At 46.6% G+C, this 20,994-nt stretch overlaps 1 protein-coding gene across 5 annotated transcripts in view; it reads left to right on the plus strand.

The window, feature by feature from the left end:
• MAD1L1 (mitotic arrest deficient 1 like 1) overlaps positions 1-19,378 on the plus strand; it is a 349,002-nt gene extending 329,624 nt beyond the window's left edge. For all 5 annotated transcript variants that reach the window (XM_069029432.1, XM_069029433.1, XM_069029448.1 and 2 more), the window contains one exon: positions 18,324-19,378. In XM_069029432.1, coding sequence (XP_068885533.1) covers positions 18,324-18,482 — 159 coding nt within the window. In that variant the 3' untranslated portion in view covers positions 18,483-19,378. The remainder of the gene's footprint in view (positions 1-18,323) is intronic.
• The last annotated feature ends 1,616 nt before the right edge of the window (positions 19,379-20,994 follow it).

Raw genomic sequence — 20,994 nt, forward strand, 5'->3', positions numbered from 1 at the left:
ATATCGATCGTCCTTGAGTTCCCACACCACGGATATTGGCAACGTTTTGTCAGCACCAAGAATGAGTAGAAGGATCACAGCAAGGAAGTAAATTTTCCAACTGGAAGGAAAGGAAGCTGAGCCAGGAAAATAGCTGTGCACAATCACTCCCTGTCCCACAGCTGTGTCTTAATGAATGGTCTGTTGACCTGATCTTAACGTTTCCAGTTTACAATAAGCAGCATTTCCCTTAAACAAGATACTGATAAAGTGAAACAAGGGAATAGAGGGGGTGGAGAAGAGATTTGCAAAACATGCTGGAGTGAGAAAGTCGGAACATACCGTGTGTGTCTCGGGAGTGAGAACATGTCTCAGTGTGTGAATAAATATATAATGTATAGACATATGCTCTCTCTTCTCAGAAACTCTACGAGTAGTCCCAGATTTTGCTGCTTTCAGTAGCATGGCAAAGAAAAAGGCTGGGGAAAGCTGGAGCTGGTGATTGAGGGTTGGAGGATGATGGTTTGGATGGAACATCCTCACTTTCTGGAAAGGAGGCTGGTCACAAAGATGGTCTCGGGCATCACCCGAGCTCATGTGTAGGGAGCAAGTGGTCTGTCTGGAGAGACACAATGCGCTCAGGTTTGCTTGTTTTCATCTTGCAGGCACAAGCTAATGGAGATCAGATTTTCACACAAATTCAGCTGAGGGAAAAAGAGAACGGGAAGAGGATTCAGGAAAGTGTTAGCACAAAGTTATTTGTTAAATGGATTTTTTATTGTTTTCCATGAAACCTGCGCAGAGCTGTTGTCATTTTTTAAATTCTTCTTCTGGCATTTGTTCCCCTTTTCACTGCCTCCACAATTCTCCCATTCAAGTTGAAAAAGCTACCTCTGAAAGACCAGTGTAACACTAGCAGAAATTACTAGCAGCAGTGATTTCAATATTCAAATGGACAATATATTTAGTAATGGACTGGGAGTTGCATAAATAGAGTATGAATGCCTGGTAATGAATCATATCAATAATTTTCACATACAGACTGTGCCTTACATTTCTCAAAGGCCTTTACAAATACCAATTGATTCTCACAGCAGGGCTGCTCAGTGGAGGAGTTGTTATTAGTTCTAGTGGAGGGTGAGGATATTGAGATGCAGAGAAATGATGCTACTTGTGTAGTTCATGCTGGGACTCAAAGTGAGGAATAAACTTGGAAGCTCCTGACTCACAGCTCTTAATCATGGGACTACATAGCTCTGTGTGATTTCTTTGGCTTGGCTGGAAGGGGCTGTCCTCATGGGAAGGGGTTTTTGTCAGACCCCAAAGGCTGGGGCTGACAGGATGTGGGTAAAGGCAGGAGTAATTAACACACAGTGAATGGCAGAACTGGTCTTGAGCAAGCTGTGCTTTAAGCTCACAGTCAGGAGTAGCACCCCTGCCCCACACAGGTCAGGGTTGGAGGGGTTTTGACCTATGGAAACTTGGTTTTCCAGGAAGAAAAATGGCAGTGAATGCAGCCAAACTCCATAAAGAGAAAGGGGCATCTTGAATCCAGCTGCGCTTTGTAACTCTCACCCACCTCAGTCAAGGAGGGTAATGGCTGAAGAGTACCTGAAATACTGGAAGTCTGTTTTCTAGTGTAACATCTGACTCAGCATTCACCACCCTGCCCATCCTCTCTTTACTGTTGCCTGTCTTAATTCTGCAGTAAATTGTTGCAGCCCTTAATGTTTCTCCCAGTGACCCCGGGATGGAGTCAGTGATGAGAAGAAAGGCAGGTTAAACAGCACATGCCTCAAACGAGGAAAACCTAATTTATCTTTTGCCCTCGTGTTGTACTGAACTCACCAAAGCTGACTCACTGCTCAGAAGAGGACATGCTCTCAACCTGTATAAAACCATGACATGGTACTCCCAGCCTTATTTTCAAGCACATTTTATTCTAACCTTTTACTTGATGTTTCGAGTGACACTGTACACTGAGAAATTGTCTAGAAACTGGCCACGGTGGCACTTGGCTTTTCATTTTTCTGAGAGGTTACATCACCTCCAACACATCAGCATGTTAAGAGTCCTTTAAATTGGCAGAACAACACACACTACATTGCACTTGTCTGTATCGAATTTCTTCTGCTGTAGCACTGCCCAGTGACCCAAATTTCACAGGTCCTCCGTCACAGTTCTCCACACTCCTAAGCTACCCAAGTCATTTTGCCATCTCACAGGGGGTTCTTGTGCTCTAAATCATCAGTAGTTGGGCTGAAGCTATCGATTCTTGTCATCATGTTGCCAACTCTTCTCCACGGTCCTCCACGGAGACCAGCAGGGGACTGAGGATGGGAGAATCATCCAAGTTCCTCTTGAGCTGAGGGACAGCAGAGGAATGGGAAACCCAAATTGTCTTTTCAGAACTTAATTGCTGAGCCCCAACCTTAGTCTGGCAAACTCTGCCTGCTCTTCATACAGGGAAGAGAGGCAAAAGGCAGCAACCTGGGACCCACAACCCAGAACCAAAATTTCCACCATGGACTTGCAGCCTTTGGAAAAAGCATTTGTATTTCTCAGGGCTGTCCCACTGAGACAAATGTTAGCTTTCAAGCTTTAAGAACTGTTTTAACAAGCTTATTGAGCAACTTCATTGTCTTGTCTTCCAGATGAGACTTGGCCACATCTACTCTTTTAAATCTCTTTTTTTCCCCTCTACCTCCTTATCAACCTATTCGGCATGGAGTTTTACCTTTCCCTGACCACTTTGTAATGTATTAATACTCTTCTTTAGTGATCTTTACCTGATCTAAATAATACTTGTGGTTTCATTAACTCTTTCAGAGAAGAATCTGTGTATTAGTGTCAAAAAGGCTTTCTTCTACACATAAACTATGCTCTTTCAGCCAGATTATGTTATATTCCTCTAGGCTCTACCTCAGGTATTTTGTTCCATGAGCTGAGTCTAGCATGTTTAGGGAATAGACTTCTTTTTTCCTTTTCTCTTCTTAAGAAAAAGAAAGAAAAAGGAAAACATAGCAACGACAGCATGGCAACAGCAGCTGCAGCACAAAGGAAAAATAGGCAAACAGACTTCCGAAACGTGTATTCACTGGTAAGCTATTTTTACTGGTTGGTGAGTGAGTATGTGGGGGTATTATAACAAAATAAGTGAGAAAATAGCTTACAAATAATTCATAAGTAACTTTAGATGAGAACACATCTTAATGACTTCATCCTCCCAGCTAGCCCTCATGCTGCATGAATCTCCACATGCACAAACTTACAGGTCACCTCTGATCCGTGATTTATACACTGCAAATTTGTACACAGACATGTATATAACATTCCGTACAAAAAATAGTGTCAGTGGAGCATTAAGGTTAAATAACTGGGCACTATAAAGTAAAGAATTGTGCCTCCCTTCCTAGCAACTTAAGGATAAATCCATGTCATTGCATCCTCCTCTGCCTTTGCACCAGAGAGCAGAGATTTCCCCACAGCCTGGATGTTTTGGGGGGACTTGCAGGATCTGTCTATGGCTCCTGCCTCTGCTGCCAACCTGCTTTGTGCCCCTGGGCACTTTTGATTGCTTCTCTGGGGACTTCTTTCCCCTTTTCCCTTTTGTCTGAAGCACACAGGCAGGAGCCTCCAGCACAGGAACGCTTATATTTGCATCTTCGGGCAGAGCTCAGCCACATTTGGGGCCATGTATGTGCTGAAAAGTGACAACATAATAAAGAGTAGCATCTTCCTTCACCAGCCTGATCTAGTGGGCAGCATCCCACTTGAGTTGGAACTACGTGATCTTCAAGGTCCCTTCCAACCCAGACTATTCTGTGATTCTATGAAATCTTCTGCTTCACCATCCTCTCCTTAAAATGCCCCACTCTCACTGCAGACCAGTAAACTGTGGAAAGTCTTTCTCTAAATTCAAAAAAATTCATTGAGAGCTTGAGAGAAACAGATCCAAAGTGTTGAACTCCTTTACAGTTACAGCCTGATCTGTTGTGCTGTGTGAGCCCTTTTTTCCTGTTCAGTTATGATCCATGGGAGACTGAAAGTAAACACAGTCTCTTAAGTCTCCTCCACAATCCTGATGCTTTTACTGGCACAGAGAGGGGCCCAGCTCAGTCCTCTGCAGCCAAAACTAGATTCGTTTGTCTTTAGAAACAACACAAATCTGTTTTCCTGGTTAAATAAAGTCATTTGCAGGGTTCTGTTGTGGGAAGGATGTGTCAACTCGTCCTGAATGGAGCAGTCATGGGGATGAATGGGTTGGTTGTTGGGCTGGAACAGCCCTGTGCACACTGAAGGGCCCTTCCCGAGGCAGGCTGAGCCCTGGCTGGGGCTGTGCCCAGGGGATGCTGCAGGTGCCTGGGCATCACTGCTGGCTTTATTGTGGGCATTCCCTCCCCGCACCGTGACACAGAGTTTGGGATTGATTATTGCAGAATTGAATCCCACATCTTGCACGTTCCCTGCAGCCCCATGGTTTGGGAAAGCTCTGGTTTCTGCAGGACAGGAGGCAAGCAAGACTCGAGCTCCAAGTCCTTTGGGCTCTTTGTTGCTCTGATGCTGTAGGAAGCCCATTTCTTCCTGTCTGTCAGTCTCGGGCTGTGCTGGTACTTCCCTGCCCTTCAGAGCTGTGATAAGCAATGACTACATAATGTTTTTCAATTCTCCTAACTGCTGTAGAGTTACTTGTTCTAGAAATTTTGGTGTGTAACTGGTAGGAAAAAAGGTTGGTGATGTTCTCCAGAGGACATCAGGAATGAGGAAGCAGCAGCTAAAGTGGTTTAGTTCCCTCTGAGGTTTTTTTTCAAATATAGTTGAAAACAAGCAAGTGAAATGAGATGCTTAGAAACACTTTGTTTGTGAGGTTCTTTCTGGTTTTAAATTACTTCGTTTAAACATCTTTGTCCGTGAAACCTCCAAGGGAGCTCATCCTCATGTTTTCTCATCTGCATCTTCTGCTTTCTGTCTGGTTCTTGCACAAGAAAGAATGTTAAGTATCTCATGTACATCTATATGTACAGAAATAAAGTAATTGAGTTATAAAATAGTCTGGTTGAGCAGGATGAGGTCAGTGATCTCAAATAATCCTGACACCAAAGTCAGGACCTGCTCTGTATTACAGTTCAGCGTTTGCTGAGATCTTTTTCTGTGGCTTTCTGTAACATCTGAGTATGTATTAGTGCTGTTTCTACACTGTATTTAGAGCACAGCCTAGATTGGAGGCATTTGAAGAAATACTTCTTGACTCTTTTGCTGTTTTGTTTGTATTTTTTGCTTGTGAAAACAATTCTCAAGAGCATTGTTAGGTGGGTCAGAGCAGGAACACCTCCAGGCACGCTGGGGAATGTGTGAAAGCAGGTTTTGAGGGCTTTTATTTTCACACCATGTTTCAGCTCTGTAGTGATAAGTGTTTTCTGGAGTACTGACCTGAAGTCCCTCCCCTTTCAGGTCTCACTTGTTGAAATGTAGAAAGGTTTTTTTTTAAGTTTCAGGGTTTTGCTAGCAGTCAGGTTGTGTCACTCTTAGCCAGTGACAGGTCTGATCAGCAGCAGGGCAAACAGCACAAAGTGGGAACTGCTGTTTATTTTAGCAGCTGATGGCACTAGACAGGTAGGATTAGGGCAAGACATATGGCAGAGAGGAAAGGTAATGGCACAGCATGGGAAAAAATGAGGGAGGAACAGATCTTTTAGGCAATTCTGTATTGGCAATTGACCTACAACTCCAAACAATCCCAATATACACTACCAGAATTTTTACCATACCCTCTGGGCTGTGTGCTGGGTAATTCCCATGTCCTTCAGCAGGTGGGATAAATGCTGATGCATGTAGACATCTGGGAGAGAAGCATTTGGATTCCCCTGAAAATCATCTTAATTCAGGACAATATTTTAACCTTGCAGGTGTGGGTAAAGAAAAAATGTGTTCCCTTTTCTTGCAGGCAGAACCAGCCACTGCACACACACCTGGGTCTAAAACCCCAACTTGTATGTGCTCCTTTCAGCCAGACCCAGAGCATCCTGTGGGATAAGAGGATGTCACAGTGGTTTTGTTGCTGCAGCGTTGTAACCACAGACAGCCCAATTACTTCAGATGGGCCTCAGCCAGTTCATTCATATTTGATTAAGAACTTTTTGAAAGATAGGCATATAGAGCTAAGAGCTGGCTCCAGCCTTAGTTATTTACATCAGGATGGGGGTGATAAAATCTTTTTTTAGTGTCAGTGTTTAAATATTTTGGCTCTCTATTCCAATATTGTGGCAAGAAGGAGCCATATGTGTTCCTAGAAAGAGAGTCTAGTGCAGCCGCTAATCAGGAGAGGATCTATTAATGTATTAGCATTCAGAATAATGAGCAAAACCAGCAAGCACTGCAGAGACTAACACATATCTTCAGTCTGCAGTTTCCAAGTGTTTGGAAAATGTTGTGTTCCTCCATCTTTCTAAAACTGGTGTTCTGCCAAAAGAAGTTCTCTTCTGTTGTTAATTTTAGAAAGGTTAAATCTATCTACAAAAGCAAACATAGCATGGAGTGCTGAAAACCAGGAGGATGTGGGCACTAACAGGCTCCCAGGCTTTAGAGTTCACAGCAGGAGCTGACTTGGCAGGGAAACTTGTAGGCTTGTCCTTTCCTTCCCTTAATGCTATGCTGAGTAGGGGACAAGACATGAAGTCCAAGCTCCATACCAGCTCCCCTTTCTCCAGAAAGCCCCTGCACCACCTTTCTCCAGAAAGCACTGGGACGTGTGTGTATCTCTGCAGATCATTACTGGGCTTTAGGGAAGCTTGCCAAAGACTTGGCACAGGAAAAGGGCAAATTTTAAAGAGCTCCAGAGTGGGAGAGATTGCTGGTAGAGCAGCTTGCATGCCTCGAGGTCATTGCTAATGAGCAGCATTTTGCCTAAAGAAGTGAACATTTCGTTTTAGTGCTGCTATGAAAAGCAGCCGAACTGTCTCCCCTTTGCATCCCACGCTACTGCCTGCCTTGCTGTGGCATCTGGAGCAGGCTGTACCAGGAAGGGAAGGAAGCCCTCTTAAAGGATGTGGAAGGATGCTGAAGTGGTAGCGGAGCTCAGATGAGAGAAGCTGGAGCATGACAGCTGTTACTGGATCATGCAAAAAGCCTGCCAGCAAAAATGCATCAATTTATGTGATATCCGGGTGTCTTGTCTTCTGTTTTCATAATTGCATACATGGTGTCTGCATAAATCTCTTCCCCCCCTGCACTTGCAGCAGAAGGAGCTGACTGGCGGATGGCAGCACATCAGTGGGAGAACACCAGCAGGAAGAGACAACCAGTCAGATGTGTGTCAGATGGGGAGGCCCAGGGCCCCAGGCAGATTCCTCGGAGGTTGCTCGAACATGGCGCACTCGCTAAACACAAAACCTCTCCTTTTCCCTTCGGGGAGAGGAGCATGTTCATCCAGACATGAGAACCAGCAGCGCTGTCTTGCCGTGTTCTTCAGGAGGTTAGTGCCAAATGACAGCACAGGCAGCAACAGCAGGAACTTTCAGTAAATGTGTTGTAGCCCAAAGGGCCGAGTGTCCCCCCAAGGGGTACAGTAGAATTTCTCCTACTGTTTCACTGAATACTGAAATCTTCCTATTTATTCACTCCTTAGCTGCAACCTCTGTCTCTTGAGCCGTGGGCTTTCTTCTTGAGGTGAGATCCCACCTGCTCAAGGAGAGAGGAGTCCTATGTCTCTATTTCACATTGGGTTTTACCATTAAAAGCCCATTTCAAGAAAGCTGGGTATACCCAACCTGCACAGGCCAGGTGACTTGTTCTTCAAGATTTCCTGCCTGTAGACTACGAGTCTGGTTGAGCAACTCCACAAACAGAGTTACTGGTAACCATCAGCTCCATGAATTCAGAAGTCTTGAAGTTGAGAAAGAAATGCTGACATTTAAAAAATAATAACATCTCTTCTCAGTATAAACTTCTACTTGTGGCACTCTGAGAAATGTGCTTCCCCACAGTGGGGTTGTGAGCTGTCAAGGGTTAAAACTCATTCTTGAGGACACAAGAAAATCATTTTGCGTGTTTAGAATCAACTTCCTTCTTTGACTTTCTGGGTACTGACAACTCAGGCTTACTTTGGTCCTGCTGACAGTCGTGCTGATGGCAGCGATTTCAAATGAAGAAAAACGAAGAAAATGTGAGCCAGCAAAAAAGCGAGAGCAGTAAAAGCACCTTCCTCAGCTCACGCTAACATTGTGACATTTGGTTATTGATGTTGCAACGGCCACTAACGTTATTCCCAGAGCCAACACTTAAATTCCACTTTGGTAGATCATAACTGTAAGCAAGTCACACAGTCCCACAGGAAGGGGTAATTATTGACCAATTCTTCTTGCTCTTAGATGAGCGGTGGCTTTGGTCTGCGCAGCGCTGGCTGTGATGCGGAGCTGGCTCTGTGCAGAGGTGACTAATACGTGTCACCAATTTCCTTGATGTAAAGCTTGAACCTGCATTTTAGCCCGGGGTGCCAGACTATGACAAACAAGAGCTAGGAGAGTGTAATGAATAAACATGGTGAGAATTTCAGCTGTACTCTGCCATCAGGTCCATCTGTTACTCCTTCCCCCACAAGCCTTGCAGACTCAATGAGCCGGGAACGGGCATGCTCCATATACTGCCCCATCCCTCAGCCACAGAGCTAAAGGTCTAATTGTCTGCTTGTCATTAAGTTTATCACTTACAGTCCCTTGAGCCATTACTGGTAACAGGACCTTGTTCAGTTCTTTAGCCTTCCATCCACCCTGCTTATAGCAAGACTTGGAGAAGGATACCAAAAAGATGATAAGGATAACTGTACTAATCACATGATGGCATCTGCAGTGTGGCAGAGTAGCAGTCACTCCAGATGTGCCTCCCCAGCATGTGTCCTCTGTTCATTCCCAGCTCCAGGCACTCTCCCTCCATCTCATGCAAAGTGAGATGCCCAGCTCCCAAACTCAGGGATTCATTTCCAGTTGGCAGCTGGTGAGTCCTGAAGTCTGTATGACCTATTTTCACTCTGTGTCACATTCAGGCACTTCAGAGGGGAGTCTTGGGTTTTACTGCTGATTTGCTCTAATCCAGAGACAGGAAAGCAGAGGCTTCTGAGCAGGACCATGAAGCAGGAGCAGCCAAGTAGTGGAATGGCACATGTCTGGTGTGACTCAGTGAGGGATGAAGGCTCCAGCAAGCTCTGCCTCTTGGGGAGCAGTGGTTTGCTCTGGGGAGGGGTGCCTATTGTCCCAGGCAACGCCACAGCTTCAAAAGTTGCCGTCAAAATTCTCCGTGGTTCCAGACGTCTCTCACTGATGCAGGGTTTGACAAACTTTGCTGCTCATGTTCTCTTACAGACCTCATGCTCCCAGCTGCAGTTCACAAGTGGAGTATCTCCCTGCCTTGGCAACAGGCTGTCTTAATTACAGCCCACACAGATGATTTTTTTTTTTTTTTTCCATTTCTGCCATAGGTGCTCATGTTCCAGAAACTCCATGTTCTTGGTTTACTGCTCCTCTGTTCCTTCCAGCTCAGAGAGCTTCCAGCAAGGGAGATGGACAGGAATGTGATAAGCAGATTGGCTGGTTAATGAGCTTCCTGTCTAACTGGGGGTTTCTTGTATGCTGGGTTCACTTGCCAGTCCCTGGTATCTCCCTCAAGTTGTCTGTCTTCTTCTGGCTCTCCTAGGGGAGTGGTTTGGAAGCTGGTTTGAGTTGCAGCTACTTTTCTCTTTGTGCCAAAACACATTCACCGGGGTCAGGTGCAGACCAGAAACTGCCTCTGGATGGCAGGGCTGGAGAGCTACATGAGCCTGAGATTTGGCTGGGAAAACAGAACTTAAAAAACACCCAGTCCCTCACATTCCCAGCGACAACTGCAGAGTCACTGCAGAGAAAGTAACGGGAGATTTTTCTCTCCCTAATTTATGTCTCTCCTGCATATGGCTTCTACGGAGTCGCTGATGTTACAGACAGATGGGTTGGCATTTTACTAGACAGAACACATGGGCTAGATGTTGTTAATGCTTGTTAGCTACTCATTCTGCAGCTTGACCAGTCCAACACGGTCACCCCGCAGATGGTTGGGAAGCTGCAGACGGGGTGCTGGAGCGGTCCAGCCCTGCCCCGCGGGGTGTGACAGCAGATGGGATAACGCACGTTTGGCTGCTCTTTCCAAAGGGATTTGTTGTAGGTCAGAGATAGCTGTGGCTGGGGGATCAGCACAGCTTCGCTGTATAACAAGGAGAGACACTGATTTGTAAAGATCCTGAGATTTTATGGAGGTATTGGCTTTAAAGGCTTAATGTCATAGTTTGGGTTTTGATATGGAATGGGGTTGGAAAAATTCTGTGAGCTCTGTGCCTTGTTCCCATCTCTACTCCTCCATGCTTAATGCTTATAAGCATATTTGGCTGGTGAACACTATTTAGCAGATCTGAGTCTGTTAAAAACTTATAATTTATGACCTCAAGCTCTGACTACAGCCAGCTGCCAGTATTAGTTTAGAGTGACATCCCATGTGATTTTCCATTCTCTGTGATGTGAGTAATCTGCTGTGATTTACTCTCACCAGCCATGTGTTCAGTGGAACCATTTTTAGGTATCACCTCAGCAAATCTCCACAGGGTGAGTCTCCTTGGTGGCTGGTTTGGACATCCCATCAGAATCTGCAAAAGTAGATACTATGAGTGAATCATGTACATTGCCATCTTCCCTCTCTGACAATGTTCAATTTGCAGCATAATGATGGGAGCCTGAATGAATCCTACAGATGAGACAGGGAATTTTAGTTTCAGCACTTGTTCTCTAAAAACTCTCAAAGCCCTTTTGGAAAATGCATGGGTATTAATCCACACTGAGCAGTAGTTCTTCAAACCTATGATTTAAATTGGATATATTTGTCTCTGTCTGTCCTGAACTGTTCAGTAACATTAATGCACCCTGATAATAGCTGTCACATTTTACCCCAGGGGTTGTTCCTCAGTGATAGGTGAAATCACAGCAGTTCAAAGACCTGTCTTCCAGGATGAAAAGCTCTATAGGAATATTCAGATATAAAATAGTAATAGTATGAATCAAAAAATATGCTTCCCTTATTTTAAAGCCTTTGATCTTATTTTTATGGCATCGCATTTGACAGTCTAAAGGGCATTAACCTGTAGGAGAAACCTTTTGAAAGAAGGTGCTGACTCGCCCTCTGCTGCGCAGAGCACTGTCCCCCAGGATTAACACCAGCAGGTTTCCCCCATGGAGAGGGGTGCAGCCCTTCAGCACATGTCCCTGCTCTTTTTCATGTCTCATTTTTGACGTGAGGTGCAGGAGAGCTCAGCTAGATCAAAACAGGGAGCTGTGGGGAGAGGCTGGCGCAGCACACCCCGCTCTGCCTTCCTTTGCTGCGGAGCTGGTGCAGCATCCAGGACCCCATCCCTGCTGCCACTCGTGTACACAGTGCCTGGGTCGTGTTTCTGATTAAGATGGAAGTATATGAGCTGACCTCTTGTTCCAAAGACATTCTGGGGTTGTGGTTCATCTCAGTGTTGAATAATAAGAAAGAGAAAGGAAATGTTTGCTATAAATCTCAGTGCACACGGGGCTGTTTCTCACTTACCCCATCCCAGCATTCAATTTTCTTCTTGGCACTGCCAGGCATTTGCTTTTCTTTGCTCAGCAGCTAAAAGCAGCTTTTTCATTACATTTCCTGGAAGGCCCTTTACAGGCATCCATCCTTGTCTGCCTCATAAATTCACTTTATATACCAAGCTGGTGACACAGAGGTCAGAGGTCTTGGCAAGAAACAATTATTATAAAGAAGTGCTCTTCTTCTTTGGGTTACAATGAGGATATTAAAGGGGGGGAAATTTTGCTGCAGACAAGGAATGGTCATTTGGGAAAGGGAGGTGACCTGATTGATTAAGTGCTGCACATCCTGCGGGAGCCACAATGTGCAGGCGTCCTGTGAGGCCAGCTGGAACCTGCCAGTTTCCATGAAAAAAAGAAGGAAACCAGTAAACAGTTTGCTAAATAACCTCATAAATATTTCCAGCCATAAGCATGTCTTGTGGTTCAATTTTGTGTTGTTTTTTGGTTTTTTTTTTTCTTTAATATTTCCCTAATTTTAAATGAACGGCCTGTAATTAAAGTGATTTAGAGGCTACCTGGGGACCTGGTATTTGAGCAGTGCATGATGCTTAGGAGAGATTGATTGGTGAGGCATAACTCAATTGGGGTATTTTGATAATGATATCATCACCCGAGAGAGCCAAGTTCGAGCAATTAAATCTCAAAACCTCGTGTTTGGGTTGTTATAACTTCAGCAGGCAGTTCCTGCATGTGCACACACACACACACACACACACGTATTTTCCTTGGTTTTTTTCTGGACACTCCAGCTTTTTGGCTGGCTCTGTGCATGGTGGGTTGCCGTGCATCTGTCTGTCTGTCTGTCTGTCTGTCTGGGGTGATCTGAAGTGGTGATTTATGAGCTCTGCAGACCCAGAGAGAGGGTGCCAGCCCACTCAGCACCACTGCTTCCCCCCTCAACATCTGCACGTGGACAAGGCGGCCTTTGACATTTAGAAAAATCTCAGCATCTGAAGCAAGAGGCAGAAACTAAAGGATTTTCTCATTTAAAGGTCAGAGCCAGCAGCTTCTTAAAGGAAATTTTCAAATAGGTTTGTAGGACTGTGGCAGGGTTTGTGTGTGTTAATGAGTGCTGAGGGAGGCCGTGGGTGCCGTGGGGAAGCCTCAGGGAGATGAGGGGGTTTCAGGACCAGCAGCGTGGCCAAGGCTCCGAGGCACACATGGCAACAGAGATGCAGGAGGTGATCGGGTGGAAGAGCCAACCCTGAGGGCTTCTGCTGACGTGTGAAGGCTTTGGGAAGAGGGAGTGACTGCCCCACATGAGGAGGAGCTCTGAGGGATTCACGTGATGAAGGCAAATTTCCAAATGGGTCGATCTGGTGGGGAGATGTGCATAACCCTCATTGGAGTGGATGGCACAGCGCTCTTCAGGGTAGGGTGGGGAGCACCACAAGGAGAAAGGAAAAGGCAGTGAGAACTGGGTCACAGGGACTGCAGCATGGCCCTTAGTGCTGGAGCAGCCTGCATAGAGCAGGGAGAAGCTCCGTGTGCAGCGCTGGGTGTGTGTTCCCCTTCCCTCAGCACACGGGGGCTGGTTGCTGCGTGTGCTCAGAGCCGTGGGGACACAGCACAGACAGTGATTTATGGAAGGAGCAGAGCAGATGAGATGGGGCCTTCGAGATGCATTCGCTGGGTAAATGTCACCGGACAATGATTCACTTGCTCCTTTTGACCCCTCATACATCTCAGCCTTGGAAAGCACTGTCTACCATAGAGCGTGGCCAAGTGGCATCTGCAAAGCAAAGGTTTGTCACCATGCCAAGGGGTGGCTCTGGCAGCCCTGCCAAAGCCCAGGACTTCATCCTTCTGCACACTGTGGAGGTGTTTGAGCCTCCTTTGTTCCCAAGCTGAGACACAACTGTCTCGCCTGCTGTGCCTGGCACAAAGCTCCACCATCCCTGTTGTCAGCTTGCCAAAACCCATTCAGGAACTCCACCTGCGGTGCTTGAGGTGTGTGTTTGAAGTTGCAGGAACACATGTCCTGCATGGATTGCATCCCCAAAGGCAGTTGTGCTCGCTCAGTATGGAAATCAGAGGTAGAAAATCCTCACTTCATGTTGAAATCTCAAGTTGTATAGAACGCTGAAGCCCTCTTCTCCCTGTTTCTGCATTTCTATTCCATACTTTCTCATGATACCACATCCCCATGTCAGCTCTCTCCTTGGGGCAGTCAACCACCCTCTTTTCAGTCTTATTCCAGTGTCTGAAGGTCTGCATGACCTTGAGTCTTATGCTCAGCCCATGTTTTTCAAGAAGCATCCTTTGTGTGATTAAAGTCACACTGCATGCCGGTTTATAGTGGATGGCACTTTTGGAGCCATTGTTTTTAGCTACCAAAATATGTCAGAGAGAAGAGGAAATGGGTATAAACCTGAGTGTATCTGGGTGAGAGTGCACTTCTGAACCACACCGTGGTAGCTTGTGAGTGACTAAAGGAGACACTGTCACACTTTTCACATCGCTGCCCCTCAGCTGCTGGAAGAAGCAGAGAAGGAAGTGCTGGGTATTGGCTTTCAGGGAAGCAGCACGGGTGCAAAGAGCCATCTCAGCAGGACCAGCGCAGACAGAAGTCCTGGACATGTTACACTGAAATGGCAGTAGTTGAGAGAGCCTGTTATGGTCCATATGTTGCAGTTTTACGAGCCTGGTTCACCCAGCTGCAAGTCCATCCGCCGAGTGGGACATTTGGGAATGCCTGTTGCTGATTGCTCCTCCACATCATCTGCATTGTCTGCTCCTTATTCATCAGAGAGAAGAACCCGCTTTTCTACCACGTTGGTGGTTATTTGAGAGATTTTTACATGTATATCTGAACTATAAAGCCTTGAATAATTTACCGGTTTCCAGGGTTAAGAGGAAGATTTATGAAGTTTCCTTCTGGCAGGCGGCTGCTGATCTCGATTCCCCTGAAGAAACAGCTGTGCTAACAGCTCCTTTCTCAGAGCAGCTCCTCCAAGTTCGTGTTGTTCTGTGCTAAATAGGCCAGTGTTGATGTGGTTTATGATACAGAGAGGTCTGCCCCTGATCTGGTTGCTGTGGGGTAGCACAGCCTGTGAGGAGACAAACAGGGTGTCACCCTTCAAATCTACAACCAGAGTCACATCCCGCCCACTCCAGCAGAGCTGGGTGTACGGTAAGACTGGGAAAAGAGTGATTTCCTTTGCTTTTCTAGAAAAGGTCCCCATAGTCCTTCAATCAGACTGAACTGGCAACAGAGCTTAGTGAAAGCTGCTATCTTTCCTTTTGCAAGTATTTGAGATCTGAATAAAACATAACAGAGACCTGAATCTTGGTAGTTTAGTGAGCCAGACAGACTTTTGAATTAGAAGAAACCAATATAGGGCTATGTACAGAGTACCTGAGAGATGGTATTCTCATAGTGCTTAGCTTCAGCATCCCAGGCTGCTCTGTGCTCCGGGAAACTGAGGCTGAGGAGGGAATATTTACATCTCTAGTGAAGCACTGCACTTGTCTGGCTCAGCACAAAGGGGAAAGGGGGAGTGAAGCGTGATGGTGGTCCCCAGAGTGTCCTCTTGCATTGTCTCCTCTTTACATTGACTCTGGGATGGATGGGCATATTCACAGGTCCAGCTTTTCCTTTGATCCCATGTATTCAGTTTGACTCTAAGTGTTGATGCTTTTTTCTTTCAGCCCTCTCTTGAAGAGCAACACGCTATAGCAATGATGTCAGTAGTGCTGGGCACAGAGCAGTCAGGGCTGGGTTTGAACATACTCTGGTCTCTCTCACCCCATTCCCACTCATGGACTGTCCCCATGGACCAGTGACACTTGTTTATGCTCTTCTCAGCTTTGCATTTTATTCCTAGATGGGCTGGGGTGGCTTTTGGCTTCATCGAAACTTAGAATTTTAGGGAATGCATCAGCAGGGTGATTGGTGATTGTATTACATGGAGTGTGCTGTGAATAGTTGGCTTGTGCTGGCACCTGCAAGTTCTTGTCAGCAGGAGTTGTGTCCAGGGGTTTGCCTTTGAGGGTTGAGACTATTTTCAATTTTAAAAAAAATTGATTAAAAATGGGTGGAGGGAATCCTAGCTATGAACGGTGAAGAGGAGGATTCGGGTGCCCTTGCAGCTTTGAACCACTGGAAATTTCACATTTCTTATTTTCATAAATCCAGTTTTTAGAGCTGGAGTCACAGGCATGCTCTGCATTGATCCAGAATGGTGTGAAACACCAGACCCTGCAGCGTTCACTCAGCAGAGCATCCCCCCCATGTGCTCCCCCTCGGTGTTCCTGCACACCCCTGTGCATCCCCCTGCCTTGCCATGATCCCCTGCTCGCTCCTGTTCCTTCCCTGGGCACTTCCCTCTCTGCCAGAGAGTGCACCAGGCAGGGTGCAGGCTGCCTTTTGAAAAGAAATCCTGTGAATTAATGGGAACATATTGCTATTATTTAATATAATCACTTTATTTGTAAAGCACAGGCTGCAGAGGTACTCCCGCTGTTGAACCCAAAGCAGCAAATCTATCTATATATCCCAGTCTATACTACATTATGAACAGATGGGTGAAGAAAAAAAAGCAATAAAAACAAATAATAAGAAAAGTAACAATGATAGCAATTTTAAAACACTCCTGGGGGAAAAAAAAGAAAAAAAAGTTTCTCCATTTTTTAAAAAGCAGTGTGAGATTGAATGAGCTGCACTGCAAGTGCATCCATCCTCTAAGTTCACATGTAAACGTCTCCCGGCAGAGGAAGAATTGCTTTTTTTCCAAGTGGCTGCCTTGCCTTGTGCCTGTTACAGAAGCAATCATAAGAAACCTGGGTGAGATGTCTGGGGTTTGTAAGTACTTGGGGGTTTTCTTTGATTTTTTGGAGTTCCTGGGGAGACAGAGGCCGTGGGGGTGACAGGGAGGATGGTGCCTCCCTTGGCAGCTGAGAAAACTCAGTGGGAAATACCAATCTTCTCAGAAGCATGTATTTGTCCACATAACTTTCTCTGAACATTATTCTTCTGCCTCTGCTGCGGGAGGAAACTTTGGTTAGGAAGAATAGTAGAGAGAAACGACCATTAATCTCATAAAAAAAGAGAAGATATTCAAATGTAGCCTTCACCCACGACACCAGTGAGCTCAACGTAGAGGAAATTTAAAACATTTATGTTGCTCAGTTTCTGTGGTCATAAAACACAAGCAAATGGTCTGGCACTGGATGCTAAATTTCTTAAGGAATTTACTTTAATTAATTAAACTAGTAAACCAATTAATGGATTTGCTTGTAAATTGTTAGGAAATTAATTCTGTGCCCAAAGAGTGTTTTAAATCTGCGAGGGAGGCTGTGTACTTCATACAGAGCTTGAATTCCCATTTCAGATGCATCCAACTCAGCGGTAAGAGAGCTGGAGACACAAGTGATGCATTCATAATACTCGGACCTTCCTCCAAAACTGGCACTTCCCAACAGCTGAATCCAGGGAGGATTTGCAAAATAAAACCTGTGCTGCTGCCACAGCACCCAGCCCCTGTGCTTGCTGCTCTGCTACAGCCTCACACGGCAGGCACCTCTGGCTTTACGTGGGATGGGGATTTACATCCTTCCCGATGCCTCCAACTGGCTCCTTCATCTGCCATCACTTCCCTCTTTGATCTGTGTACCCTCAGTGGTACCTCAGGTGCACAGGAGGCATCAGGTAGCTTCAGATCAAAGCACAGGATTTGCTGAAAAACAACCCAGCCAAAATGAAGCTTTAAACAAAAGCTAATTCACTTTTCCACGTGGAAACCTTGTTTTGATTCCCTGCCTGGCTCGGGGATGACAGGGGCATCCTCTCTACCTTGCACTCCTCACAATCCCAAGGGACCCAAACATGGGAAGTTCATAATGTTCTCCCCTCACCTGGCAATCCTCCACTTTGGATCTTGGCATCCTTTGGTTGAGGAGGGGGCTGCTGGCTGTGCCCTGCACCACCTGTGCTGTCTCACCTCGGTCTGACAGGAACCAGAGCTGCAAAGCAATTAGGAATGGGGGTATCTTGAAGAGGAAAATAGCAGGGGAAAAAATTAGCATTTGCACTGTGATGTTTTTGCTCTTTATTAATAAACAAGCTGCTTTTGTGCCTCTGGGGGCAGGAGAGGCTTCAAGCATTCCTTATTTCTCTTGCATTTAGCTTTTTTTTTGCTTGTTTTATATGTTACAGGAGATTTGTAATGTCTTCCCACATGTTGAGTTTCCTTATTTTCTTGAGAGCATCTCTGGAGTAATTCCTCTGGAGGTTTCGGCTGTGTGATGCCAGGCTGATTTAAACACTTTAGGGATGCAGGGTGGATCAGTACTCACTGGGAAGGAGTTATGTTAATTAGGAACAGGTCTGCTTCCTCCTACAGAAGTGGTGTGACTTAAGGAATAAGTGTTTTCATGGAGAGAAAACCCCTGTGCAGAGCTCCTGCCACCTTGGGTGGTGTTGGTGACAGTGACCCTCATGTGGGCACCCCTGCTGTGTGCTGGCAGCACAGGCTTTTTCCAGGATGGTCAAACCCCTCACCTCCCCATCACCATATTTGTCACCGGGGAAGGCTCACACAGGGGTCCTGCATGGGGACATTGGAATACAGGATTCAGGAATGCCGTGTGCCAAGCAGATGGCACATCCTCAGTGCAGAGGAGGCTTCAGGGTGGCACTGCTCCTGTGTCACGGGAGGTAAATTAAAACCCCCTGGTATTAATGGGCTTGTTCTTCTTTCCCATTAGGCCTCCAGCTCCTCCGGTGGAAAAATGCAGCTTCTGGAAACGGAGTTCTCCCGAACCATCGGGGAGCTGATCGAACTCCACCTGCTGCGCCAGGACAGCATCCCAGCCTTCCTCAGCGCCCTCACCCTCGACCTCTTCAGCCGCCAGACCATTGCTTAGTGTCCCACTGCCAGCCAGGGTTTGGCCCTCCTGGGCAGGACACTTGAGGTAGCGAGAAAAAATTCTCATGTCCACCACCCTTAATTTGTGGTATTGGGTTGCTTCTGTTTTGCAGGGAACTCCTTCTTCCCCCTTCTTTCATGCTGAGTCACAAATCTCACCAATTCCTCTGAAAAGCATAATTTTCCTCCTGTGGGAGGGCAACTCTAGCTCCATCCCAGGGCTCTCCTGTGCCAAGATCCAATCCCTGCATTTGAACTGGGCCATGTGTTCATCACTACCCAGATTCTCAGCATCTGTCTGGGAATACAGTGGGAACTCCTGGTTTGAGGAGCCCCAGCACCACCATTTGCAGCTTTTTCCAAAGATATCCCCCAATCTGGGCCCCAGCAAAAAGACAAACCTGCATGAGGCTGGTGCTTCCTGCCCCATCATTGTCCTCTTCTAATGGGAGCCAAGGGCTTGTCCCCAGGGACAGAGACCCAGGAAAAGTCTCTTGCTCTTGCAAGCGTCTCATCACTCAGCAAAGTTGCAATTATTTTTAAGACATCAGTGACCTGAGTCTGCCATCACTCAGCAGACGAGCATAAGCATAAATGGCCATTTGAAGCCCCTCTACCTGTGTTGACCCCTCTGTGGCTCAGTCACTGCCGTGCTTTTGGTTCCTCACTGAGGCTTTAGGGCTCTTGGTTATCTCAGGACTGTAGGAAGTGGAAGGGAGCAGTTTGGGCTGTGTTCAGTGCTGGTGGCTTTAGCCTGCTGCCTGCCACCACCCTGTGGGTATCTGTTCTGGGAGGTGTCCCTCCTCCCCTCCATGGAGGGTGGAGCATCCCCAGAAGTCTAACATTTTGTGTTATAATGGATGTAGCTCTTCTGTCATAGCAATAAAGTGTCACTTCCCAAACTGGGTGCATGACTCTTATTTGGGATGCACACTGTGCCTTGCCATGCTCTCCCACATGCAGAGGATGAGCACATCAGTGGTCTGATGCTGGTAGTGCTTTGCAAAGGGAGGACATCATTATCTCTGTTTTTCCAGGCAAGTCTCATTCATAGAATTATGGAATTATAGAATCATCAATGGTTTGGGTTGGAAGGGACCTTAGAGATCATCTAGTTCCAAGCCCTGCTGCCTTAAACCAAATCACTTTGCTATAAACTTCTGTGTGTATTGATTTCCTCCTGATTTCAGCAGGAACTTCCTAAGCTTGGAGAGAAGGTAGCAGTGATCAGGCTAAAAAGTTAGCTGAGATACTTGCAGTGACTGCAGGGTTGGCCAGGCTTGCTGGGGACCTGTTGATGCGTCTACAGGCATGGAAAACATCTGCTATCAACCCCCAGATCAGAGGTGAAGGGGCAAGCATGAAGTCTGGGGAGGCTGCAGCCCCCATCTCCCCAACCCTCCTCTCTGCAGGGAAACGCAATAGCAAAAGTTTGTCGTTTTCTCTTCTGCTTGAAGAAGTCCTGGTGGAAGATGAATTGCTGGGCATGCTGTGCCAGGGGAAGGCTGCCTGATTCATATGCACGGCATGGCACGGAGAGTCGCCTTCCCCAGTCATGGGGAAAATGAATCATGACGTCAGCCGCATTCAGCTCCGCCACCAACACAATAGCAGATCCTGCCTGCCGCGGAAAATTTTTCTCCTGGCTCCTTGCAGGAGAAATGAAGTAATTAATAAGTTTACAATAAACCCTCTATCTTAGCAAAACACAGGTGAGGCGAGAAGCGATGCTGGAGAGCGACAAGGGAAAACATGTTCTGCCCGTTGGAAAGTTGCCTCCCAAGAGGGAAAGGATAATAAGTTGGGAGAGAACACACAGTAGGCTTCCGAGATGCCTCCGGTGGGGAGGAGACATGAATTACTGCTCTGCTCTCTGTTCTCCCAGCAAGACTGATTTGTTCAGCTAAGTTTAATACGGCAGTGTGGCTGGGAGAGGTGTGTGGTGAGGGTGGGTGCTTGGTTGGATGTGCTGGCATGGTGCAGCACCTGTCCATGGCTTGGGAAGCTGCTGGGTGACTGTTCTGCTTTAGCCAGCAGCACCCCTGCCCTGCTCATGGCATTATGCTGCTGCACAGTGAGCTCAGAGGGCACTATGGGAAACTGGGACTTTTGGGAAGCTTGCCTTCTCTAAGGCTCACACATGGAAACCTGGGAGTTGCTCATGTGAAGGTGTGACCATTGCAAAGCCACTTGGGCCACCTGTGAGCCATGGAGAAGAGGAGCTGAGACTCCCCTGTTTCTAGTTCCAACACTGAATTCAGGATGAAGCCACAAACCTATGGCTGTACCTGACACCACGGCAGCTCCCATCTCTGCCACTGTCATTATCCTGCTTGTCTGAGCCATGAGGGAGCTGCAAGGAGTAACTGTGACACTGAATTTCACAGTGGTTGCTCCTTCCTTTATGAGCTATATCGGCTCAGCAGCCCATCAAAGGCACTGCCACCGTGTTCACCACTCCCTGCATCCCTGCTCTGTGGGTGCAGCCCCCTGGGGCAGTGCAAACAGAG

This window comes from Aphelocoma coerulescens, chromosome 14 (assembly GCF_041296385.1).
Source record: "Aphelocoma coerulescens isolate FSJ_1873_10779 chromosome 14, UR_Acoe_1.0, whole genome shotgun sequence".
In the NCBI taxonomy this organism is placed as follows: Eukaryota; Metazoa; Chordata; class Aves; order Passeriformes; family Corvidae; genus Aphelocoma; species Aphelocoma coerulescens.